Below are 22,388 nucleotides of genomic sequence, written 5' to 3'. Positions count from 1 at the left end.
TAGCGGGGCTATGTACAGTAGTGCCTTGCTCTGTAGTGAGCAAGTGCCTTGCGGTCGGAGGCCGAGCAGTTTCCATACCAGGCAGTGATGCAACCCGTCAGGATGCTCTCTATGGTGCAGCTGTAAAACTTTTTGAGGATCTGAGGACCTATGCCACATTTTTTCAGTCCCCTTAGGGGGAATAGGTTTTGTCGTGCCCTCGGTGATGTGGACGCCAAGGAGCTTGAAGCTCTCAACCTGCTCCACTACAGCCCCGACGATGAGAATGGGGGCATGCTCAGTCCTCCTTTCCTGTAGTCCACAATCATCTCCTTTGTCTTGGTCACATTGAGGGAGAGGTTGTTGTCCTTGCACCACACGGTCAGGTCTCTGACCTCCTCCCTATAGGCTGTCTCATCGTTGTCAGTGATCAGGCCTACCACTGTTGTGTCATCAGCAAACTTAATGATGGTGTTGGCTGAGCACCCACCCCTGAGGGGCCCCCGTGTTGAGGATCAGCGTGGTGGATGTGTTGTTGCCTACCCTTACCACCAAGGGGGCGGCACGTCAGGAAGTCCAGGATCCAGTTGCAGAGGGAGGTGTTTAGTCCCAGGGTCCTTAGCTTACTGATGAGCTTTGAGGGCACTATGGTGTTGAATGCTCTGCTGTAGTCAATGAATAGCATTCTCACATAGGTGCTCCTTTTGTCCAGGTGTGAAAGAGGAGAGTGGAGTGCAATAGAGATTGCATCATCTGTGGATCTGTTGGTGAGGGTATGCAAATTGGAGTGGGTCTAGGTTTTCTGGGATAATGGTGTTAATATGAGCCATGACCAGCCTTTCAAAGCATTTCATGGCTACAGATGTGAGTGCTACGGGTCGGTAGTCATTTAGGCTGGTTACTTTAGTGTTCTTGGGCACAGGGACTATGGTGATCTGCTTGAAACATGTTGGTATGACAGACTCAGACAGGGAGAGGTTGAAAATGTCAGTGAAGACACTTGCCAGTTGGTCAGCGCATGCTCGGAGTACACGTCCTGTTAAAAGTTGACCTGTTTAAAAGTCTTACTCACATCGGCTGCGGAGAGCGTGATTACACAGTCGTCCAGAACTGCTGGTGCTCTCATGCATGTTTCAGTGTTACTTGCCTCGAAGCGAACATAGAAGTTATTTAGCTCGTCTGGTAGAATCGTGTCACTGGGCAGCTCTCGGCTGTGCTTCCCTTTGTAGTCTGTAATAGTTTTCAAGCCATGCCACATCAAATCAAATCAAATTTATTTATAAAGCCCTTCTTAGATCAGCTGATATCTCAAAGTGCTGTACAGAAACCCAGCCTAAAACCCCAAACAGCAAGCAATGCAGGTGTAGAAGCACGTGGCTAGGAAAAACTCCCTAGAAAGGCCAGAACCTAGGAAGAAACCTAGAGAGGAACCAGGCTATGAGGGGTGGCCAGTCATCTTCTGGCTGTGCCAGGTGGAGGTTATAACAGAACATGGCCAAGATGTTCAAATGTTCATAGATTACCAGCAGGGTCAAATAATAATAATCACAGTGGATGTCGAGGGTGCAACAGGTCGGCACCTCAGGAGTAAATGTCAGTTGGCTTTTCATAGCCGATCACATCCGACGAGCATCGGAACAGGTGTAGTACGACTCGACTTAGTCCTGCATTGACGCTTTGCCTGCTTGATCGTTTGTCGGAGGGCATAACAGTATTTCTTATAAGCTTTCGGGTTAGATTCCCGTTCCTTGAAAGTGGCAGCTCTACCCTTTAGCTCAGTGCGAATGTTTCCTGTAATCCATGGCTTCTGGTTGGGGTATGTACGTACAGTCACTGTGGGGACGACGTCCTCGATGCACTTATTGATAAAGCCAGTGACTGATGTGGTGTACTCCTCAATGCCATCGGAAGAATCCCGGTACATATTCCAGCCTGTGCTAGCAAAGCAGTCCTGTAGTTCAGCATCTGCTTCATCTGACCACTTTTTTATAGACCGAGTCACTGGTGCCTCCTGCTTTAATTATTGCTCGTAAGCAGGAATCAGGAGGATAGAATTATGGTCAGATTTGCCAAATGGAGGGCGAGGGAGAGCTTTGTACGCGTCTCTGAGTGTAGAGTAAAGGTGGTCTAGAATTTTTTTCTTCTTCTGGTTGCACATTTAACATGCTGATAGAAATTAGGTACAACAGATTTAAGTTTCCCTGCATTAAAGTCCCCGGCCACTAGGAGTGCCGCCTTACGGCAGTATACAGCTCATTGAGCACGGTTTTAGTGCCAGCATCGGTCTGTGGTGGTATGTAGACAGCTACGAAAAAAACAGATGAAAACTCTCTAGGTAGATAGTGTGGTCTACAGCTTGTCATGAGATACTCTACCTCAGGCAGGCAAAACCTCGAGACTTCTTTAGATATCGTGCACCAGCTGTTGTTCACTTATATGCATAGGCCCCCGCCCCGTGTCTTACCAGAGGCTGCTGTTCTGTCCTGCCGATGGAGTGTATAACCTGCCAGCTGTATGTTCTTAATGTCGTCGTTCAGCCACGACTCGGTGAAGCATAAGATATTACAGTTTCTAATGTCCGTTGTTAGGATATACATGCTTTCAGCTAGTCCCAGCCTCTAAGGTGCAAGGTAAAGCAGTATGTAAACATTATTTAAAGATTATTGAAGTGACTAGGGTTCCATTATTGAAGTGGCCAACGATTCCAAGTCTATGTATATAGGGTTGCGTAACCGGGTGGAAGCCAGCTAGTGATGGCTATTTAACAGTTTGATGGCCTTAAGATAGAAGCTATTTTTCAGTCTCTTAGTCCCAGCTTTAATGCATCTGTACTGACCTCGCCTTCTGGATGATAGCGGGGTGAACAGGCAGTGGCTCGGGTGGTTGTTGTCCTTGATGATCTTTTTTGGCCTTCCTGTGACATCGGGTGCTGCAGGTGTCCTGGAGGGCAGGTAGTTTTCCCCCGGTGATGCGTTGGGTAGACTGCACCACCCTCTGGAGAGCGTGCGGGCGGTGCAGTTGCCATACCAGGCGGTGATACAGCCCGACAGGATGCTGTCAATTGTGCATATGTAAAAGTTTGTGAGGGTTTTAGGGGCCAAGCCAAATTTATTCAGCCTCCTGAGGTTGAAGAGTTGCTGTTGCGCCTTCTTCACCACACTATCTGTGGGGGGTGTAACCCTTTTGAGTTCAATGTAAAACCCTTTCCACAGAAGCTTCTACATGGAACCTGAAAGAGTTCTACCAGGAACCAAAAAGAGTTCTACATGGAACCAAAAAGGGTTCTCCTATGGGGACAGCCAAAGAACCCTTTGGTCGGAGAGTGTAGTGAATCATTATTCCACTATACTGTACAGGTGGAATGCTCTTACACTCTATCATTGTTGAGGTGCTTCTACAGTAAGCAGGAAGGCTGATGTTGGTAAACACTTAACTATTAAATAGTGTAGAATAGGAAGATTGAAGCAAAATAATTCCTGTAAATATTCCTCAGAGGAGTTGTTCTACGAACATGCTGCTTCAGTTCATCACAGGACAATAAGTGTGAGTGTGTGAATGAATACAGCACACAGCCCAGAAGACCCAGAGGGGGTAGGAGGGCCAAGTCAAGGGAACAGTGGGCTGCCTTGGAGGCCTATGGGAACTGGGGAGGCCTACTGTCAACACTAATGTGTGTCATCGCTGTGCAGCGCTGTTCTGCAGCAGCATATCTACAGAGAGGCATGGGGGATCACATTACAAGGACCAAGGAAGACAACGTATTCCCAGGCCTGCTAATAGAAGGTTAATAGCAATATCGATTGCTAATATACTGTATTGTCAAGAGTTTATATCAGCAGGCAATTGCATGCCTGTATGTACATGCACACACATGCCTGCTAATAGAAGGTTAATAGCAATATCGATTGCTAATATACTGTATTGTCAAGAGTTTATATCAGCAGGCAATTGCATGCCTGTATGTACATGCACACACATATGACTGTAAGTCACTTTGGATAAGTGTGCTAAATGGCATATATTATTTATTATTGAGTGTAATGTGGATGTATAGTTTTCAGATGTAGATGCACAGAGTTGCTCTATAGAGGTTTTTATTGTATTGTTTACCTAACCAGTTAATCAATGAAATAGATTAATGAAATAGGGTGCAATGAAATAGGGTGCAGGCCAGGCAGCAGGCTGTTAGCCAGCCTGCCAGCTTAGTGGAGTCTGCCACTAGCATAGTCAGTGTAGTCAGCTCAGCTATCCCCATTAAGACTGTGTCTATGCCTCGACCTAGGTTGGGCAAAACTAAACATGGCGGTGTTCGCCTTAGCAATCTCACTAGGATAAAGACCTCCTCCATTCCTGCCATTATTGAAAGAGATCGTGATACCTCACATCTCAAAATAGGGCTACTTAATGTTAGATCCCTCACTTCAAAGGCAGTTATAGTCAATGAACTAATCACTGATCATAATCTTGATGTGATTGGCCTGACTGAAACATGGCTTAAGCCTGATGAATTTACTGTGTTAAATGAGGCCTCACCTCCTGGTTACACTAGTGACCATATCCCCCATGCATCCCGCAAAGGCAGAGGTGTTGCTAACATTTACGATAGCAAATTTCAACAACGTTTTCGTCTTTTGAGCTTCTAGTCATGAAATCTATGCAGCCTACTCAATCACTTTTTATAGCTACTGTTTACAGGCCTCCTGGGCCATATACAGCGTTCCTCACTGAGTTCCCTGAATTCCTATCGGACCTTGTAGTCATAGCAGATAATATTCAAATTTTTGGTGATTTTAATATTCACATGGAAAAGTCCACAGACCCACTCCAAAAGGCTTTTGGAGCCATCATCGACTAAGTGGGTTTTGTCCAACATGTCTCTGGACCTACTCACTGCCACAGTCATACTCTGGACCTAGTTTTGTCCCATGGAATAAATGTTGTAGATCTTAATGTTTTTCCTCATAATCCTGGACTATCGGACCACCATTTTATTACGTTTGCAATCGCAACAAATAATCTGCTCAGACCCCAACCAAGGAGCATCAAAAGTCGTGCTATAAATTCTCAGACAACACAAAGATTCCTTGATGCCCTTCCAGACTCCTTCTGCCTACCCAAGGACGTCAGAGGACAAAAATCAGTTAACCACCTAACTGAGGAACTCAATTTAACCTTGCGCAATACCCTAGATGCAGTTGCACCCATAAAAACTAAAAACATTTGTCATAAGAAACTAGATCCCTGGTATACAGAAAATACCCCTGGTATACAGAAAGTTCCCCTCTCTCCACTGGGATTCTCTGCCTCTAACCCTATTAAAGGGGCTGAGTCACTGGCTTACTGGTGCTCTTTCATGCCGTCCCTAGGAGGGGTGCGTCACTTGAGTGGGTTGAGTCACTGACGTGATCTTCCTGTCTGGGTTGGCGCCCCCCCTTGGTTTGTGCCGTGGCGGAGATCTTTGTGGGCTATACTCGGCCTTGTCTCAGGATTGTAAGTTGGTGGTTGAAGATATCCCTCTAGTGGTGCGGGGGTTGTGCTTTGGCAAAGTGGGTGGGGTTATATCCTTCCTGTTTGGCCCTGTCCGGGGGTATCATCGGATGGGGCCACAGTGTCTCCTGACCCCTCCTGTCTCAGCCTCCAGTATTTATGCTGCAGTAGTTTATGTGTCGGGGGGCTAGGGTCAGTTTGTTATATCTGGAGTACTTCTCCTGTCTTATCCAGTGTCCTGTGTGAATTTAAGTATGCTCTCTCTAATTCTCTCCTTCTCTCTTTCTTTCTCTCTCTCGGAGGACCTGAGCCCTAGGACCATGCGTCAGGACTACCGGGCATGATGACTCCTTGCTGTCCCCAGTCCACCTGGCCTTGCTGCTGTTCCAGTTTCAACTGTTCTGCCTGCGGCTATGGAACCCTGACCTGTTCACTGGACGTGCTACCTGTCCCAGACCTGCTGTTTTCAACTCTCTAGAGACCGCAGGAGCGGTAGAGATACTCTTAATGATCGGCTATGAAAAGCCAACTGACATTTACTCCTGAGGTGCTGACTTGCTACACCCTCGATAACTACTGTGATTATTATTATTTGACCATGCTGGTCATTTATGAACATTTGAACATCTTGGCCATGTTCTGTTATAATCTCTACCCGGCACAGCCAGAAGAGGACTGGCCACCCCTCATAGCCTGGTTCCTCTCTAGGTTTCTTCCTAGGTTTTGGCCTTTCTAGGGAGTTTTTCCTAGCCACCGTGCTTCTACACCTGCATTGCTTGCTGTTTGGGGTTTTAGGCTGGGTTTCTGTACAGCACTTCGAGATATTAGCTGATGTACGAAGGGCTATATAAATAAATTTGATTTGATTTGAGTTAAGAACAAATTCTTATTTTACAATGACTGCCTACCCAAACCAAACCCAGATGACACTGGGCCAAATGTGTGTTGCCCTATGGGACTCCCAATCATGGCCGGTTGTGGTACAGCCCAGGATCAAACCAGGGTCTGTAGTGTCACCTCTAGCACTGAGATGCAGTGCCTTAGACCGCTGCGCCACTCGGGAGCCCTAGCGTGGCAGTGGAGGGTGTGGTATTGTCACAGTCTTTGGAGTTGAGTCACTGATCTTCCTGGTTTGAGGGAACTGGGAGGACATGGCTAACAACATTGTTTAGATTGTTGTTGACCTCATGTGTGATAATTTCCCCAATATTTAATAGTATGGAATGCATCCTCTTTGACATATACCATATGGCATTTTTTTCTGTCTTTGTAGATCTAAAGTGATCAATCCAAGGTCTGTATTCCCATGAAGATAACATACATAGCATTCAAAATGTGTTTGGGGTGTTTACAGCAATAGAGGAAATAATAATTGTATTTCCTAACAGCCAATCCATTAATACATGAACATTTCTACCACAAGAGGGCAGTCAACACAATAAAACTATTCTCCAACAAGCAGATTACTATTTTTTATTCAACCTTTATTTAACTAGGCAAGTCAGTTAAGAACAAATTCTTATTTACAATGACAGCCTACCCCAGCCAAACCCTAAACCGGAAGACGCTGGGCCAATTGCGCGTTGCCCTATGGGACTCCCAATCACAGCCAGTTGTGATACAGCCTGAAATTGAACCAGGGTCAGTAGTGATGCCTCTAGCACTGAGATGCAGTGCCTTAGACAACTGTGCCACTCAGGAGCCCTAAAATACAACTAATACGACTAATCATGAAAAGTTTAGAATATCAAACTACAACTCTCGTACCTTATGCTGGAAATATAATTATCCTTCTGATAGGCTTAAAATGTATGATGAAAACAGCTATAGAGAACTGATCATGACTGTCTGGGTAAGCAGAGGGATTATATACAGTATTATCAGTGTCTTTCAGATGGAGCAACACTACAGATGTAGGATCTTCATTTGAGACAATTTGCTAAACAAGGACAATAATTCTGCAACAACAAGAAATGTGAATTATTATGTGGATTTTAATTAATGGAGTTATTTGTAGGGGTTGATCTATTTTCCTATGGGAAAATTACAAACTTCAGAAGCCTTTTTAAACCTCAAATACACTACAAGTTTTACATTTCCCGCATTGCAGTAAAGTTCTCCTGCAACAGGGTGATCAAATTAAGATCTGACATCAGTATGATCATAAAGGAAGCTGATCCCTGAGCCTGGAAGGGAACAATGCAGTCAGCTGCTCCTGGCACATGCAGACAAAAACAATTCTACATGCATAGTCTGTTAGCAGGACCTCACCCATGCACCCATCCCTCCATCACATATAAGTGCTGTGAACTGAATACAAAATCATTCTTTGTTTTGCTAATATGCTAAAAGATTATATGCACACCTTTCTCACCAAGTCTATAATTCAATTTGTTTTGTTTTCTTATTTTGTAAAATAGAGGCTGATATTAGCTCCAAAATTGTACCAATGACTTGAAATATAACAAAAAATGGAAAATTGAGGTTATTCTAGTCTATTCTATTCTAAATGTCTGTAAATAAGAACAATAATGTCTATAATTTCTTTCATTTTGCCACTAGGATGTTTTGCAACTCAAGTCAGAGGCAGACAGTGTGCTCTATTGTTCCCTAAATTATTGACTAAAGAGAGCAACTTTTTATGCTTGGTATATATTTTTTGTTAGGATCATTGGACAATACAGCTTGTAAGCACCACGTTTTGCATCAGGACCAAATGCTATTTCATGTTGAGACCGTTAAATGATTCTCAGACATAATACTGCCTTTCCAGATTGCTAGGTTTTCACAAAGCCTTTGTGGCTAGGGAACAATGGAAATGAGCGGGAGGACACAGTGCGTGTCACGTGATGTGGTGCCTTTGATTAACATTCTAGACTTATTTGTATGACAGGAACTCAGGATTAAACAAGGATATAAAAAAGGCTAAAAAGAGCAAGCAACTCCCTAATGTTGTTTCATACAACTAAAGTAAAAAAGGTACAGTATTGATACTTCATTCAACAATAAGCAACCTGTTGGTGAAGGATAGAATAGAATACCCTCCTTGGCCATATGTTCAGATCAAGACATTTGCATAGATAAATAGATAAAGCAATGATCACATGAAACAGTGATCAAAAACATAATCTAAAATCTATTTGGCTGTTAAGACAGAATATTCATGTGGCATGAAATGACTGCTCTGTGGATTTTTTTCCTCAATAGGTTTTCTTTCTGACATAGCTGTGTTACGTAGCCTACATTAAAGTTTCTGACACAAGCCTGGTGGACTTTTGAGACATCAAAATTGTGTCACTCAGAGTACATTTCCTGGGGACTTAACGTGCTCTGTAGACAACAGCTGGAGTTGGACATGTCCCAATTGGCTGTGGTTGTTCTCCACACTATCACCCAACGTGTGTTCTGTCTTCTTTCTGTGTTCATCATACAGGCTCGGTGGAGATCCATGGCAATGTTCCAGCCAGTTGCTGGAGATGTTTTGGCAAATGCCTGCTGACAGCGGTCGATGTGGATTTGTTCACTGTTCTTCATCACCCTTGACAGCTGGGGATGGGATTCTCTCCCAATGACTACTGCACTGTGATGTATTCCTTAAACCATTCAGAATAGGAAAAAAATAATTTCAACTGGTTTAGGAGGGTGTGATGAATGCTTTCTTCATTGAAAATGTTAATCTCAATGTCTATTTTGTGGACAGTATCATCCCAATGTAAAACATAGAGATCCTATAATTCATATAATTGTTTTATTATATATAATTATTTGATGTAATATGTGTTTCTAACCAGGAAAGCAAGTAAAAAAGATCTAAATATCTTTGTTCATTAATCATCAAGTCAAAGTATCTGAAACGAACAAAACTGTAACATAGAACCTTAATCACTCAAGTGTTGTTTATCTATGCTAGTAGAAGTTGGAGGGTTTGGGTGGGGTTAACATCCAACATCCAAAGACAATATGACTGTTATTAATTAGGTTTCCTGACTTTCTTGAGCCCTCACAAAATCCAAAAGGGCGAGTTTACCTATTCATGAGGTAAAGTAGGATTAGTACATCATTTATGTGAAAAAGCAAATTGTGAATAGATTTTTTGGAGTAGTCAATGGCATAATGATTGAGAGAAGAACCACAGTGAGATCTATGCTACTGCCAGCTGTCAGAGGAGCTGGTGTGGGGGAGGGGAGAAGCTGTTGCTTTGACATGCAAGTACTCTGATGAAAAGAAGAGGAAAGGTGATCAGCTGTACTAAGAAAGAATAAAGTATTGGTCTCGACTTTACACTCTGTTTGAGTAAATACATTCAAATACAAATACATTTCCATTCGGTAGATCCCGTAGGTGTATTTATTGGTTGTACTGTAGTAGGCTATGGCATGTTATGGATGATAAACTGGTTAGTTTGGATCCTGGATGCTGGCTGATTGGTTGAAAGCTGTGGTATATCAGACAATATACCACTAGTGTAATGAAAAAATACTTGTTTACTGTTATATTTATGTTGGTAACCAGTTTATAATAGCAATAAGGCACCTCAGGGGTTTGTGGTATATGGCCAATATACCACGGATAAGGGCTGTATCTAGGGACTCCACATTGCATCATGCATAAGAACAGCACGTAGCCGTGGTATTTTGGCCATTTACTACTATTTTGACCATTTACCACTCTGGCCTTATTGCTTAAATGTAAGCCACTTATTCCTTTGAGCTAAACATTCAAACTAATGTCATAAGGGCTATCATTCAATGCTTGAAAAGCACAATGACCTGCTCCTGCATAGCACATAATCCCACACGTAGCTGAGTTTAAGGTCCCCATCCCCCCTCCCCAAATGGTGCTCTGTTCTGTTGCAATGGGAAGTGGAGTGAGAGACATGTAAAAGGTAGTCAACATGGCGTTGAGAATTTTGCTTAGCACAAAGAGTTGCTAAAACATTGCTAATTTATTTAGGCCTAGTTGCTAACTAACTGTGGCTGTCTCAAATGGAAATGATGTAGGATACAATCAAATGTGTACTAGTCCATACATGAGTCTTATACAGAATAGAGTCACACTAGCCAATTAATTATCTTATCTAGGCCTATCCTCTCTCAGACCAAATCAATAGCTGACTAATCATCTCGTGACACAATCGCCATTGCATTGATTACATTTGTTCTTGTCTTTTGTAGGACAGGCCTAATATATATACAGACGTTCTGTAACCTTGCATTCATAAGAGATACGTTTTTGTGCGTCCCATTTGTGCGTCTCACAAGACAGCGGAGACCTTGCGAAATAGCATATTAAACTTTTGTTTATTCTTTAGATTAGAATAATTTACTTAATCAAAAGTTTCGACCACGTGACTGTCCCTGTCTCGCTTTTGGGGCTGTGAAGTGCACGCGCTACATCTCTCCCGGATTCGTTAAGAACGCGCTTCAGAATTCAACAGCTGCACAGTGAGGATGCAAGCGTTGAAAAAGAACAATATGACCGACAAACAATTGTAGCAAGGTGACTATAGTAGCTACTATTCTTAAACTAGTTTGGCGAGAGGACATAACACGCAGTTAATTTCACAATTAGCTAGATAACTATTTTCGATTAATCGAAAGTTTACCTGGAAAGCCTGAATTGGTAGATATTGGTGAGTTTTCGTGTTACAGTTTTATCTGAAACAAACAACAATCAGTGTACCCGTATTGATTGCTAACTATCTAAGTGTTTCTGAAGGTGAACTCAAATTATGGTTAATTTGGATGACTGTTTTATTAGCTATGTCTGAGTCCAGAAACTGTTAGCGATGTATTTGACTTTGCTCCTGCTAAATTAGGAACTAGCGTGTTTAGCTAGGTAACGTTAGCCAGCTATTTTATCCAACTGGCTGAATTTTGCAACGTTTGATAGGAAACCGCTGTCCCAATGCTTAAAATAATCTGGGTCGTTAGCAGACGTTAATTTAACTAGCTAGTGCTAGTAAGCAGGATGTAGCTAGCCGCATAGCTAGCAAAACGAGTTACAAAAGTGTTAACTTTTGTCTGTATTATTGAATAATAGCAAATGTATCTCCAATAGAAAATCCATGATATGCACGATTTATCTTTTTGTGTGTGACATGAATAGCTATAAAACTTCACCTATTAGCCATTTAATTTGGCATACATTACAGATTCATAACCGTTGGATTAACTCGACCAGTGCATCATTTGTTTTATCACGTTGCATAACAATAATCGCTCGAGAACAAATTGACCTGTTTGATTAAATACGACTATGATTAAATACTAGTAGAAAGAACTGTATCTTATTAAAAAAAAAATAGGTGGTTGACTGGGATGGTTCATACAGAGAAGCCTCATATTTTAGTTTGAGTATTTTCTCATCATGGAGGATGACACTTGTAACTTCCTTGTAACTTCCTTATGAAACTGTGTACAACTTTAACTGGTTGCCAACACTGGCTTGTTGAACAAAGATTTAACATATGCTGCTAGGTCAGAATACATTTACTCAGAAGTGGAAACCAAAATAGGAACATTTGAAATAAATTAAGTACAAATAATTTACCAGTTTTTTGTAGATACTATCAAACTCTTTATGCAATGTTGTCATTTTAAATATGTAATCTTGTATGAACTAGTTTATCCAGTTATTCCACATTTTATCCAACTGCTAAAAAGATATAACCAAGCCAAGGCTTTGCCAGTCATGTTTAGTATCTTTGCAGTAATAGCAAACTGTCGAATAGCCATGTGCAGCAAAATTATACATTCTTCACACTAGTTTATCATACTAGGAAATGTATATAGTCTCATATCTAGTTTCAATATGAGAACTCAACTTCTGTTTTATTTGAGTCATCTTGGTGCCTTTTAGCATTCTTAGGCCAATTCACCTTGCTATGATATCAACTAGTTTTCCCCTCTTTCTTCTACAGGAATCTACTTAAGTCCCCTCCTACCTAACTCCCCTGGGTGAATCACTGCCAGTCTTCCACAATGATATTCAGCAACTTCATCCAGTAACTCCTTGCCTAAGGAAATACTCAAGTATATAGATCATTTGCACAACTTTTGAGGAGGAAATGCCAACTCACCTGTTGTTGCCACATGTGGAAAGTCCAGATGGACTTGGACAAGACAGTCTAAACATTAGTAGTGGTGCTAGCACGCCAGGGGCTGGCTCCAGCATGACCCCTCACAGTAACATCGTTGACAAGGCTGAGCCTCAGCCTGAGGAAAGCCTGCTGGAAGCCCTGGACTGCATGTTTTGTGACCAGACCTTCACACACCAAGATGACCTGGGCCCACACGTCCTGACCCAGCACCCCACAACACTGTTTGAACCTGCCGTTTTGTGTGTGGAGGCAGAGTACTTGATCCCAGGTGAAAGGGCCAGGTCCAAACCCAGCTTGCTATCTGTAAAGGAGTTGGAGGTGTTTAGCTGTGTTGTGTGTGATCGGACCACAGAGGACGCCATCGAGCTGGAGAGCCACATGCGGACACACAAGGACTGTTTCCCTTTTCACTGTAACCTTTGTGGCCGGCGGTTCAAGGAACCCTGGTTTCTCAGGAACCATATCAGGTTCCATAAGACAAAGGCCCAGCAGAACCTGGACAGTCCAATTATTATCAATGAAGTCATCCAAGACCAAGTCTCAAAGCCTGTAATCACGCCTTACAAAATGTGCTTTACCTGTGGATTCTTTTTTCCCGATAAAGACAGTTTGGTGGAACACAGTAAATTACATCGTAAAGAATCAGAAGCTGATGAAGACAGAGAAAATGATAGACGGGAAGATTCCCTCAGTCAAGAAGTTTTTTTACGGAGCCTAAACCTTTGCCCCATATCTGAGAAAAGTAGTACGACGCCAGAGAGATCCTCCAAATGGATAGCCCAACTAGACCCTTTCAACACTTACCAGGCCTGGCAACTTGCCACCAAGGGAAAGGTAGCAGTTGGTCCAAGTGTGGCTAAAGACGTAGGCCTAAGCCAAAACAACAGCTCCGACAACGAGGACTCTGGCTCAGATAAAGAAGAACTGACAAATATCTGGTCAGAAGGCCAAGGAGGTGACGACAAGCGTGTTAAGGAAAACATCGATAGAGATCTGAAATCCAGACAGACTACAGAAGAGACTCCATCACCAGAGCCTGATCAGAAGTCAAGTCGAAATGATAAGCCGACCCGCTGCGAGGACTGTGGGAGGACGTTCAGGACGTACCACCAGCTTGTTCTCCACTCCAGGGTGCACAAGAGGGAGAGGGGCGAGGGGGAGAGCCCCACCGCCTCCATTGATGGAAAGCTCTCCAGAGCAGGGTCCCCCAGAGAGGAGGGGTCTGAAGACGGGTTAGAGGTGGGAGCACCGGGATATGCCTTCTATTCAGGTATGCATCAACTTGATGTTAAGCAAAGGTTCATTTATTTAAATTGCCATTTGTTTACAATGGCTCCCTCTGCTGTTCATTTGTGGACTATGCAAATGCACTTGCTTCACAAGTTTTTGTAAGTAGGCTATTTGATTTCTTCACGTGACTAATCTCCTGTTTTTGCTTCCTCTACAGATAAAAGTGAAGAAGGTTTTGATCGAATGAAGGGGAAACATCTTGTGTCCTCCAGGGAATGTAGTTACTGTGGCAAGACATTCCGTTCCAGCTATTACCTCAACATTCACCTCAGGACGCATACAGGTAAACCTTATATAATACTGGGAAGCCTGATTATGATTAAGAAATAGGCTGCACAATTGCAAGTTGAGATGTATAGCCTGTATTTGGCTTTAAGGTTTAACATGAAGTTGGATTGGATTACTTGTGTGCTGAATGAAATGATTTCAGAATTTTATCAATCTGAAGACTATTTGCTGTTTGGGCCATATTATGCTTATGTAATTAAATGTGTCTTTTCAGGTGAAAAACCATACAAATGTATATACTGTGACTATGCTGCAGCCCAGAAGACCTCACTGAGATATCACTTGGATCGACGTCACAAGGACAAACCATACACTGACATCCCTAATAAGCCTCTGGTATCCGTGCCATCTCCCATTTTGAAAGAATTCCCCAGAAACAGAGAAGACAAACAGGTCCCCAACAGGTCCAAACTATGGCAGACTCCCAATGTCAAACTAGCAACCAAACCTTGTGCCAATGTAAAACCAGAGGATAGATTTAATAGCATCGGTGGCAAGCTTGACGGCCCGCTTGCTCAAGTGAATGCTGAGTATGGGAAATTGATTACTACGGCTGCTTACTCCTCTTCTGCTGATGATGCGCACATAAAATTCCCTGTACTTATTAACCCGAAGATGGAAGGAAAGGAGATAGACAAGGGCTTTGAGGCTCCATTAAATTTGTCCTTAAAAGTGTCACTCTCCATCTCCGCCACCCTAATACCAAGGAACGCATTGATTTCAAATGTCTGTTCGTCCTGTGCCTTTAGCACTCTGTACCCAGAGGTCCTGCTCATGCACAAGAAGCTGGTTCACAAGGAGAAGTTGGAAACGATCAAGAAGAACAGAAGTCTTAAACAGAAGCGTTACACTGGCTGCCCCCCTGCCCTAGAGGGAAAAGATGTCCTCCCGCTGCCTCCTATTGACAGAAGACATCCTCGGCGGACCAAATCCCCAACTCCACAGCCTCCTGCAAAATCTGCAGAGAAGACCCATCCTACCGACTCTCCTCATGGGCCCAAACGGTCCCAGACCAGCGAACCACCACAGAGGGAGACAGCCCTGGACACTCGGCGGTACAGGATGATGATGGAGAATCGCACCAGTCAGGGCCAGTCCAGGTTTACAGAGCCAGCTGAACAATCCAACACCAAAGGTACAAAAGATAACAGGTCTGTAGTGGACAGACCAAGGCAGAGCCCATCGGACAGCAGAGGGGCGAACGGACAAAGTGTAAGAAGTGGCCCAGGCAGAAATTGGAACGGCGTGGTATGGCCCTCCGACACTGCTAAGCTGTGCCTCTCCAGCCGGTTCGGTAGTCTGCCCCCGATGGACTTTGGTGGTGAGCCCTCCAGCAAGAGACCAAGGTACTCAGGGCTTCCCGGAAGGGAAATGGACACTGTAGAGACGTCTAGCTTTAGGACCGAGTACAACAGACTGCTGAACTCCGGGAGACCCCAAGTGAAAAACTCATTTTCGTCACAAGGAACCTCTCTCTCTAACAACAGGCCTCAGGCCTATGCCCCGGTCAAAGCATCCAATCCTCCATCCTCTGCAAGCAGCAGCAGCATGGAGACTGACTGGAATATGATCAACATCCTCCGCTCCTACAACCCCAGTGACCTGGCCTCCCTCTACCACCCCACCGTGGCTAACCCCAGTCACGGAGTGCTGACCAACCGAAGAGGTATGAGCTAAAATCTTAATCTTTTCTATACATGTGAATTTCATTCATACCATGTTAGTGTAGTTGAAAATGTCACGGGGTTCCTTCGAGTTGAATGGCTATGTACATATTGTCACACGTACAATTTATATCAAACTATTACTTTGGGGCTACTCCTAAGATTGTCCTTCTCCTCTTCCTAGGGAGTAGGCCATCACCCTACCCAGCTAGTTTGCTACAGAGGAGAGCCTATTCCAGCCCCATCAGTAGTGAACACAGTGGACCCCCTGACAAAAGTACTTAGCTGTTCTAATGGTAGGCTATTATTTTGGTTGACTTCACCGGCCGCGTAAGTAACTATGCCCGTCTTAAGTTTTGTGTTCGGATGAATATAATACATTTTATCGCCTTCCGTAGGTTTGAAGTACGCTGAGAACTTCCTGCTGCCACCATCTTCTTTTGAGAGCTTACCTGGAGGGAAGGCTTAACCTATAGATGACCCAGCCCAACTGTGATCTGTAGATACACATCTATCCAATACCAACCGAGTTTACAGTTTGTATGTATTGAAGAATGACTGTTTGAATATCATATTGGTATGGTTGTACTAGATAAAACATTTATTTTAAGTGTTCGGAGGATCAATTACCTTTTTTGTTTGTTAATATGCTGCTCTGTCTGATTGTATGTCAGCAATCAAAGGGCTATGTATTTGTCAAAGCACTGATGTAGGGTTTTATCTGGCATACAGCTTGACGTCTTTGTTTACAAAACAAGCTATATTAACAAGCTGTATGTTGACATATGTTACCTCAAAGTCAGTTTAGAGACGGTTGACGCTCAAGTAGTCAGTTATTTTTGTGATGATATGAAGCTGCTGTAGCCATCATGTCTACTATTGAGCCAATGCATTTTGGAGAGTTAAGAGTAGAACGTCTTATGTGCCACTCGGTAGTAGTTTCCCTGGATAAACATTATGACCAGGGCCTTAAGCCTGTTACCAGATATTCTGTGAAATGTACATAGAAAAGGCTGCTGGTTCTTTTCCTTCTATAGATTCCTCAAAACAAACTATTCTAAGACGGTGGTAAAACATGGACCAAATATCAACAGAATTCTTGAGGGATTCTACTTTTTGTGTAGAAAAAAAGTATGTTATGTTATGCAGGATCTTGATTGTTACTGAGTCTTTTGCAACGGGTTTTGTTAACGTGGCTGCCTGCTTTGTCACTGGTTGCTCTGAAGCTTTGGTCTACTATTTGTTGATACTGTATGTAAGTTAGGAAGAGCATAGCAGAAGGCTCACTGAAGGAATAGCTGTATACTGTGAAGAAAAAAACAGTCTCAGGTTTCAGACCTCGATTTGGGCTCTGATGCAATTCAATTTCATTTTTGCATTAACTATTACAAATTTAATGCACATTTTGTAGGAAGCAATGTGGATACATCAGACTTCTGTTATTTCATATTTTTGCTGTTATAATTTTTGGGGTGTTTATTTATTTCTGTTTACATTTGTTTTGGTTTTTACATGTAAAATGTTAAATATACCGTTTAAGATTTGTACGACCATTACAATTTAATAGTTAATGACGTGGGGCATAGCAAGTAGTGTTTTTATTTTTTTCACTTTGGAAATGTCTACAGGTAGCTTTTCAAGTGTTACTATAGGCCTATCACCTTCCTCTTTATGTAACTTTTGAAACAACTTGTCAATCTAAAATAGTTTTCATGTCTGATCGCTGGCAATAGACGAGGAGCCAAAATGTACTGATTTCCCCTGTCATTCTTAGCATGGGGTTAAGTTATTAACATTTAAGTTTGGTTCATGTATTCGGTAGTTCTTGTGACAGATTTTGGACTTGACCTGTTTGGTTGAAATTACTAATGCAACAATGCTATGTCTGCCTATACTGTACTTGATATGATTTCCCCGTTTGGCTTACGTAAGCCTAATAAATTGTGGCCATGTCATACATAAATTTGCTTTGTTTTTTTTTCAGTTTGTACTTTTCAATGTTGTGATCTCCATTTGTTTTCATGGTCTTTTGACTTAGATCGAGTGCAATTGTGGCAGTTGTTGTAAACGAGAGTAGAGGGATCCAATTCACTCAGACCTTCAGTCTTAGCAGAAATGAAACTTTGGTAAAATGTCACTGCAATTTATGTACAAATCATTTGACATTTTTGAAAATGTATTCAATTTCTGTAATGAGAATTGGTTTTAAGTTTCATCTTAGCACAATTAAGATATTGTGTAAAGTATTGAGAAATTGCCTTATATTCAGTTACATCTTAGTCCACTAGTATTTTGGTTCATTCGATGTCTGGAAAATGTCTTAACTGTAGGTGAACACCAGAGGGCAGTGTATACAAAGAGTCCAGCAACACAGGCAGGTAGAGGTTCTGTGCTGTGGTGATACGTTCTGGTAGACTGGAGCAGGAACGCTTAGCTGCATATCTTTGGCTTGTCTCTGTTGTAAGGTCAGGTTTATATTGTTGATAATGATAATAGCATTTCCTAAGTATTTTATGTTGATGCTGGGCGGCATTTTTTAATAAAAGGAACCAGCAGGACACTTTTTGGACGTCACTAAACTTAAACTGTCCACATGTGTAAATTGGCACTGTATTCCTATGGTAATACGGTTATACATTGCTTATAGTCAATGGGTTGTATCCTTCAGATTGAGGTACAGTGCCTTTGGAAAGTATTCAGACCCCTTTGTTCACATTTTGTTACAGCCTTATTCCAAAATTTATTAAATGCATGTTTTTCCTCAAGTCTACACACAATACCCCATAACGACAAAGCGGAAAGTTTTTATTTTTAAAAATTTATAAAAAATAAACATACCTTATTTACATAAGTAGTCAGACCCTTTGCTATGAGACTCAATTGAGCTCAGGTGCATCCTGTTTCCATTGATCATCTATAGGATGTTTCTACAACTTGATTGGAGTCCACCTGTAGTAAATTCAATTGATTGGACATGATTTGGAAAAGCGCACACCTTTCTATATAAGGTCCCACAGTTGACAGTGCATGTCAGAGCAAAAACCAAGCCCCGAGGTCGAAGGAATTGTTCGTAGAGCTTAGAGACATGATTGTATCGAGGCACAGATCTTGGGAAGGGTACCAAAAAATGTCTGCAGCATTAAAAGGTCCCCAAGAACACAGTGGCCTCCATCATTCTTAAATGGATAAAGTTTGGAACCACCAAGACTATTCTTAGCGCAGGCCGCATTGCCAAACTGAGCAATCGGGAGAGAAGGGCCTTGGTCAGAGAGGTGACCAAGAACCCGATGGTCACTCTGACAGAGCTCTAAAGTTCGTCTGTGGAGATAGGAGAACCTTCCAGAAGGATAACGATCTCCGCAGCACTCCACCCATCAGGCCTTTATGGTAGAGTGGTGAGACGGAAGCCACTCCTCAAAGGCACATGACAGCCCACTTGCAATATTCAAAAGTTACCTAAAGACTCTGACCATGAGACGCAAGATTCTCTGGTCTGATGAAACCAAGATTGAACTCTTTGGCCTGAATGCCAAGTGTCACTTCTGGAGGAAACCTTGCACTGTGCTGTGGGCATGTTTTTCAGTGGCAGGGACTGGGATACTCTTTCCCTGGATCGAGGGAAAGATGAATGGAGCAAAGTACAGAGAGATCCTTGATAACCTGCTCCAGAATGCTCAAAACCTCAGACTGTTGCAAAGGTTCACCTTCCAACAGGACAATGACCCTAAGCACACAGCCAAGAAAACACAGGTGAGGCTTCGGGACAAGTCTCTGAATGTTCTTGAGTGGCCCAGCCAGTGCCTGGACTTGAACCTGATCTAACATCTCTGGAGAGACCTGAAAATAGCTGTGCAGAAATTATGGGCTATTGTGTGTAGATCAGGAAAAAGTTAAATCTAATCAATTTTAAAATAAGGCTCTATCGTAACAAAATGTAGAAAAAGTAATGGGGTCTGAATTGTTTCAAATGCACTGTATCATACAATAGCACACTATTGTTGAATGTTCCTGGCCTGCATCAGAATCCTGAGCGAAAAGGATGAGACTGACAAAGCATATCATAATTGTGCATTCTGTCAATGCTAAATTACAAGGGACAGTCTCCAGCACATTGAACACTTTAAACTTTGATATTTGTTCTTATTTTTGAGTACACCACATCTGTTTGCTGTCTGTTCCCCAGGGCCAGTGCTGTGTAATCTATTGCATTAGCTCACATTAGTGCATATCGCCCATGGGTAATCATAAACGCAAAATGAGCATTTCACTTAGCATCACCCTCAGATCCCCAACACTGGAGAAGTTAGTGCAGATGCGTGGCAATGCAGAGAGGAAGAGGATGGAAGCAGACTTCATCTGATGACACTTCCTGTTGCGCCAAATCCTCCAACTCCACACTAATGCTCTTGTAAAGATGTTCTGCTTTTCAAAACTTGCTCAAGAGTTTTATGTAAAAGATTCACCACAACAAGCAAATATATAGCACTATTACTCCATTCTTCCCAGTGTTTTTTTTTTGCGGCCCATACCTCTTTTTGCCACATAGTTCAGAGGAGTTCCAGGAGCTTGCTATTTTTATTTTTTATTTTGTAAGTATTTTCATTTCAGTGCATGATTTCAACATTCACATTTATAGCAAAAATATCCCATCAGATCACCTTCTGTGAGCTTGTGTAGGTTGTCAACAGTTGACCTTCTTGACATTTAGAAATAGCATATACACTGAGTATCCAAAACATTATGAACACCTGCTCTTTCCATGACAGACTGACCAGGTGAATAAAGGTGAAAGCTATGATCCCTTATTGATGTCACTTGTTAAATCCACTTCAATGAAGGGGAGAAGTCAGGTTAAAGAAGCATTTGTGGCTGGGCCACTCAAGAACATTCAGAGACTTGTCCCGAAGCCACTCCTGCGTTGTCTTGGCTGTGTGCTTAGGGTCGTTGTCCTATTGGAAGGTGAACCTTCACCCCAGTCTGAGGACCTGAGCACCCTGGAGCAGGTTTTCATCAAGGATCTTTCTGTACTTTGCTCCGTTCAGCTTTTCCTTGATCCTGACTAGTCTACCAGCCCCTGCCACTGAAAAACATCCCCACAGCATGATGCTGCCACCACCATGCTTCACTGTAGGGATGATGCCAGGTTTCCTCCAGATGTAACGCTTGGCATTCAGGCCAAAGAGTTCAATCTTGGTTTCATCAGACTAGAGAATCTTCTTTATCATGGTCTGAGAGTCCTTTAGGTGCCTTTTGGCAAACTCCAAGTGGGCTGTCATGTGCCTTTTACTGATGAGTGGCTTCCGTCTTGCCACTCTACCATAAAGGCCTGATTGGTGGAGTGCAGCAGAGATGGTTGTCCTTCTTGAAGGTTCTCCCATCTCCACTGAGGAACTCTGGAGCTCTGTCAGAGTGACCATCAGGTTCTTGGTCACCTCTCTGACCAAGGCCCTGCTCAGTTTGGCTGGGCGGCCAGCTCTAGGAAGAGTCTTGGTGGTTCCAAACTTCTTCCATTTAAGAATGATGGAGGCCACTGTGTTCTTGGTGGCCTTCAATGCTGCAGACATTTTTTGGTACCCTTCCCCAGATCTGTGCCTCAACACAATCCTGTCTCGGAGCTCTACGGACAGTTCCTTCGACTTCATGGCTTGGCTTTTGCTCTGACATGCACTGTCAACTGTGGGGGACCTTGTATAGACATGTGTGTGCCTTTCCAAATCATGTCTAATCAATGGAATTTACCACAGGTGGACTCCAGTCAAGATGTAGAAACATCTCAAGGATGATCAATGGAAGCAGGATGCAGGATGCACCTGAAAGTCATAGACTGTTCTCTCTACTACCGCATGGCAAGCGGTACCAGAGTGCCAAGTCTAGGACAAAAAGGCTTCTCAACAGTTTTTAACACAAGCCATAAGACTCCTGAACAGGTAATCAAATGACTACCCGGACTATTTGCATTGTGTGCCCCCCCCAACCCCTCTTTTTACACTGCTGCTACTCTCTGTTTATCATATATGCATAGTCACTCTAACTATACATTCATGTACATACTACCTCAATTGGGCTGACCAACCAGTGCTCCCGCACATGTGTCCCACCCACCACCCGCCAACCCCTCTTCTACGCTACTGCTACTCTCTGTTCATCATATATGCTTAGTCACTTTAACCATATCTACATGTACATACTACCTCAATCAGCCTGACTAACCGGTGTCTGTATGTAGCCTCGCTACTTCTATAGCCTCGCTACTGTATATAGCCTGTTTTTTTACTGTTGTTTTATTTCTTTACCTTCTTTACTTACCTATTGTTCACCTAATACCTTTTTTGCACTATTGGTTAGAGCCTGTAAGTAAGCATTTCACTGTAAGGTCTACACCTGTTGTATTCAGCGCACATGACAAATAAACTTTGATTTGATTTGAATTTCTAGTCTCATAGCAAAGGGTCTGAATACTTATGTAAATAAGGTATTTCTTTTTTTTGTAATACATTTGCAAAAATGTCAACCTGTTTTCACTTTGTCATTATGGGGTATTGTGTGTAGATTGATGAGGAAAATAAATCATTTATCAA

At 42.7% G+C, this 22,388-nt stretch overlaps 1 protein-coding gene across 1 annotated transcript in view; it reads left to right on the top strand.

Moving 5' to 3' along the window:
• The first annotated feature begins 12,535 nt into the window (after positions 1 to 12,535).
• Positions 12,536 to 22,388, top strand: part of LOC120061119 (zinc finger protein 217-like) — a 41,851-nt gene continuing 31,998 nt past the window's right edge. Inside the window, exons 1-3 of the mRNA XM_039010675.1 lie at positions 12,536 to 13,838; positions 14,016 to 14,141; positions 14,361 to 15,812. Coding sequence (XP_038866603.1) covers positions 12,536 to 13,838; positions 14,016 to 14,141; positions 14,361 to 15,812 — 2,881 coding nt within the window. The remainder of the gene's footprint in view (positions 13,839 to 14,015; positions 14,142 to 14,360; positions 15,813 to 22,388) is intronic.

The sequence above is a fragment of the Salvelinus namaycush genome, chromosome 16, assembly GCF_016432855.1.
Source record: "Salvelinus namaycush isolate Seneca chromosome 16, SaNama_1.0, whole genome shotgun sequence".
NCBI lineage: Eukaryota > Metazoa > Chordata > Actinopteri > Salmoniformes > Salmonidae > Salvelinus > Salvelinus namaycush.
The sequence above is the reverse complement of the archived record's forward strand: the minus strand, read 5'-3'. Positions and strand labels throughout refer to the sequence as shown.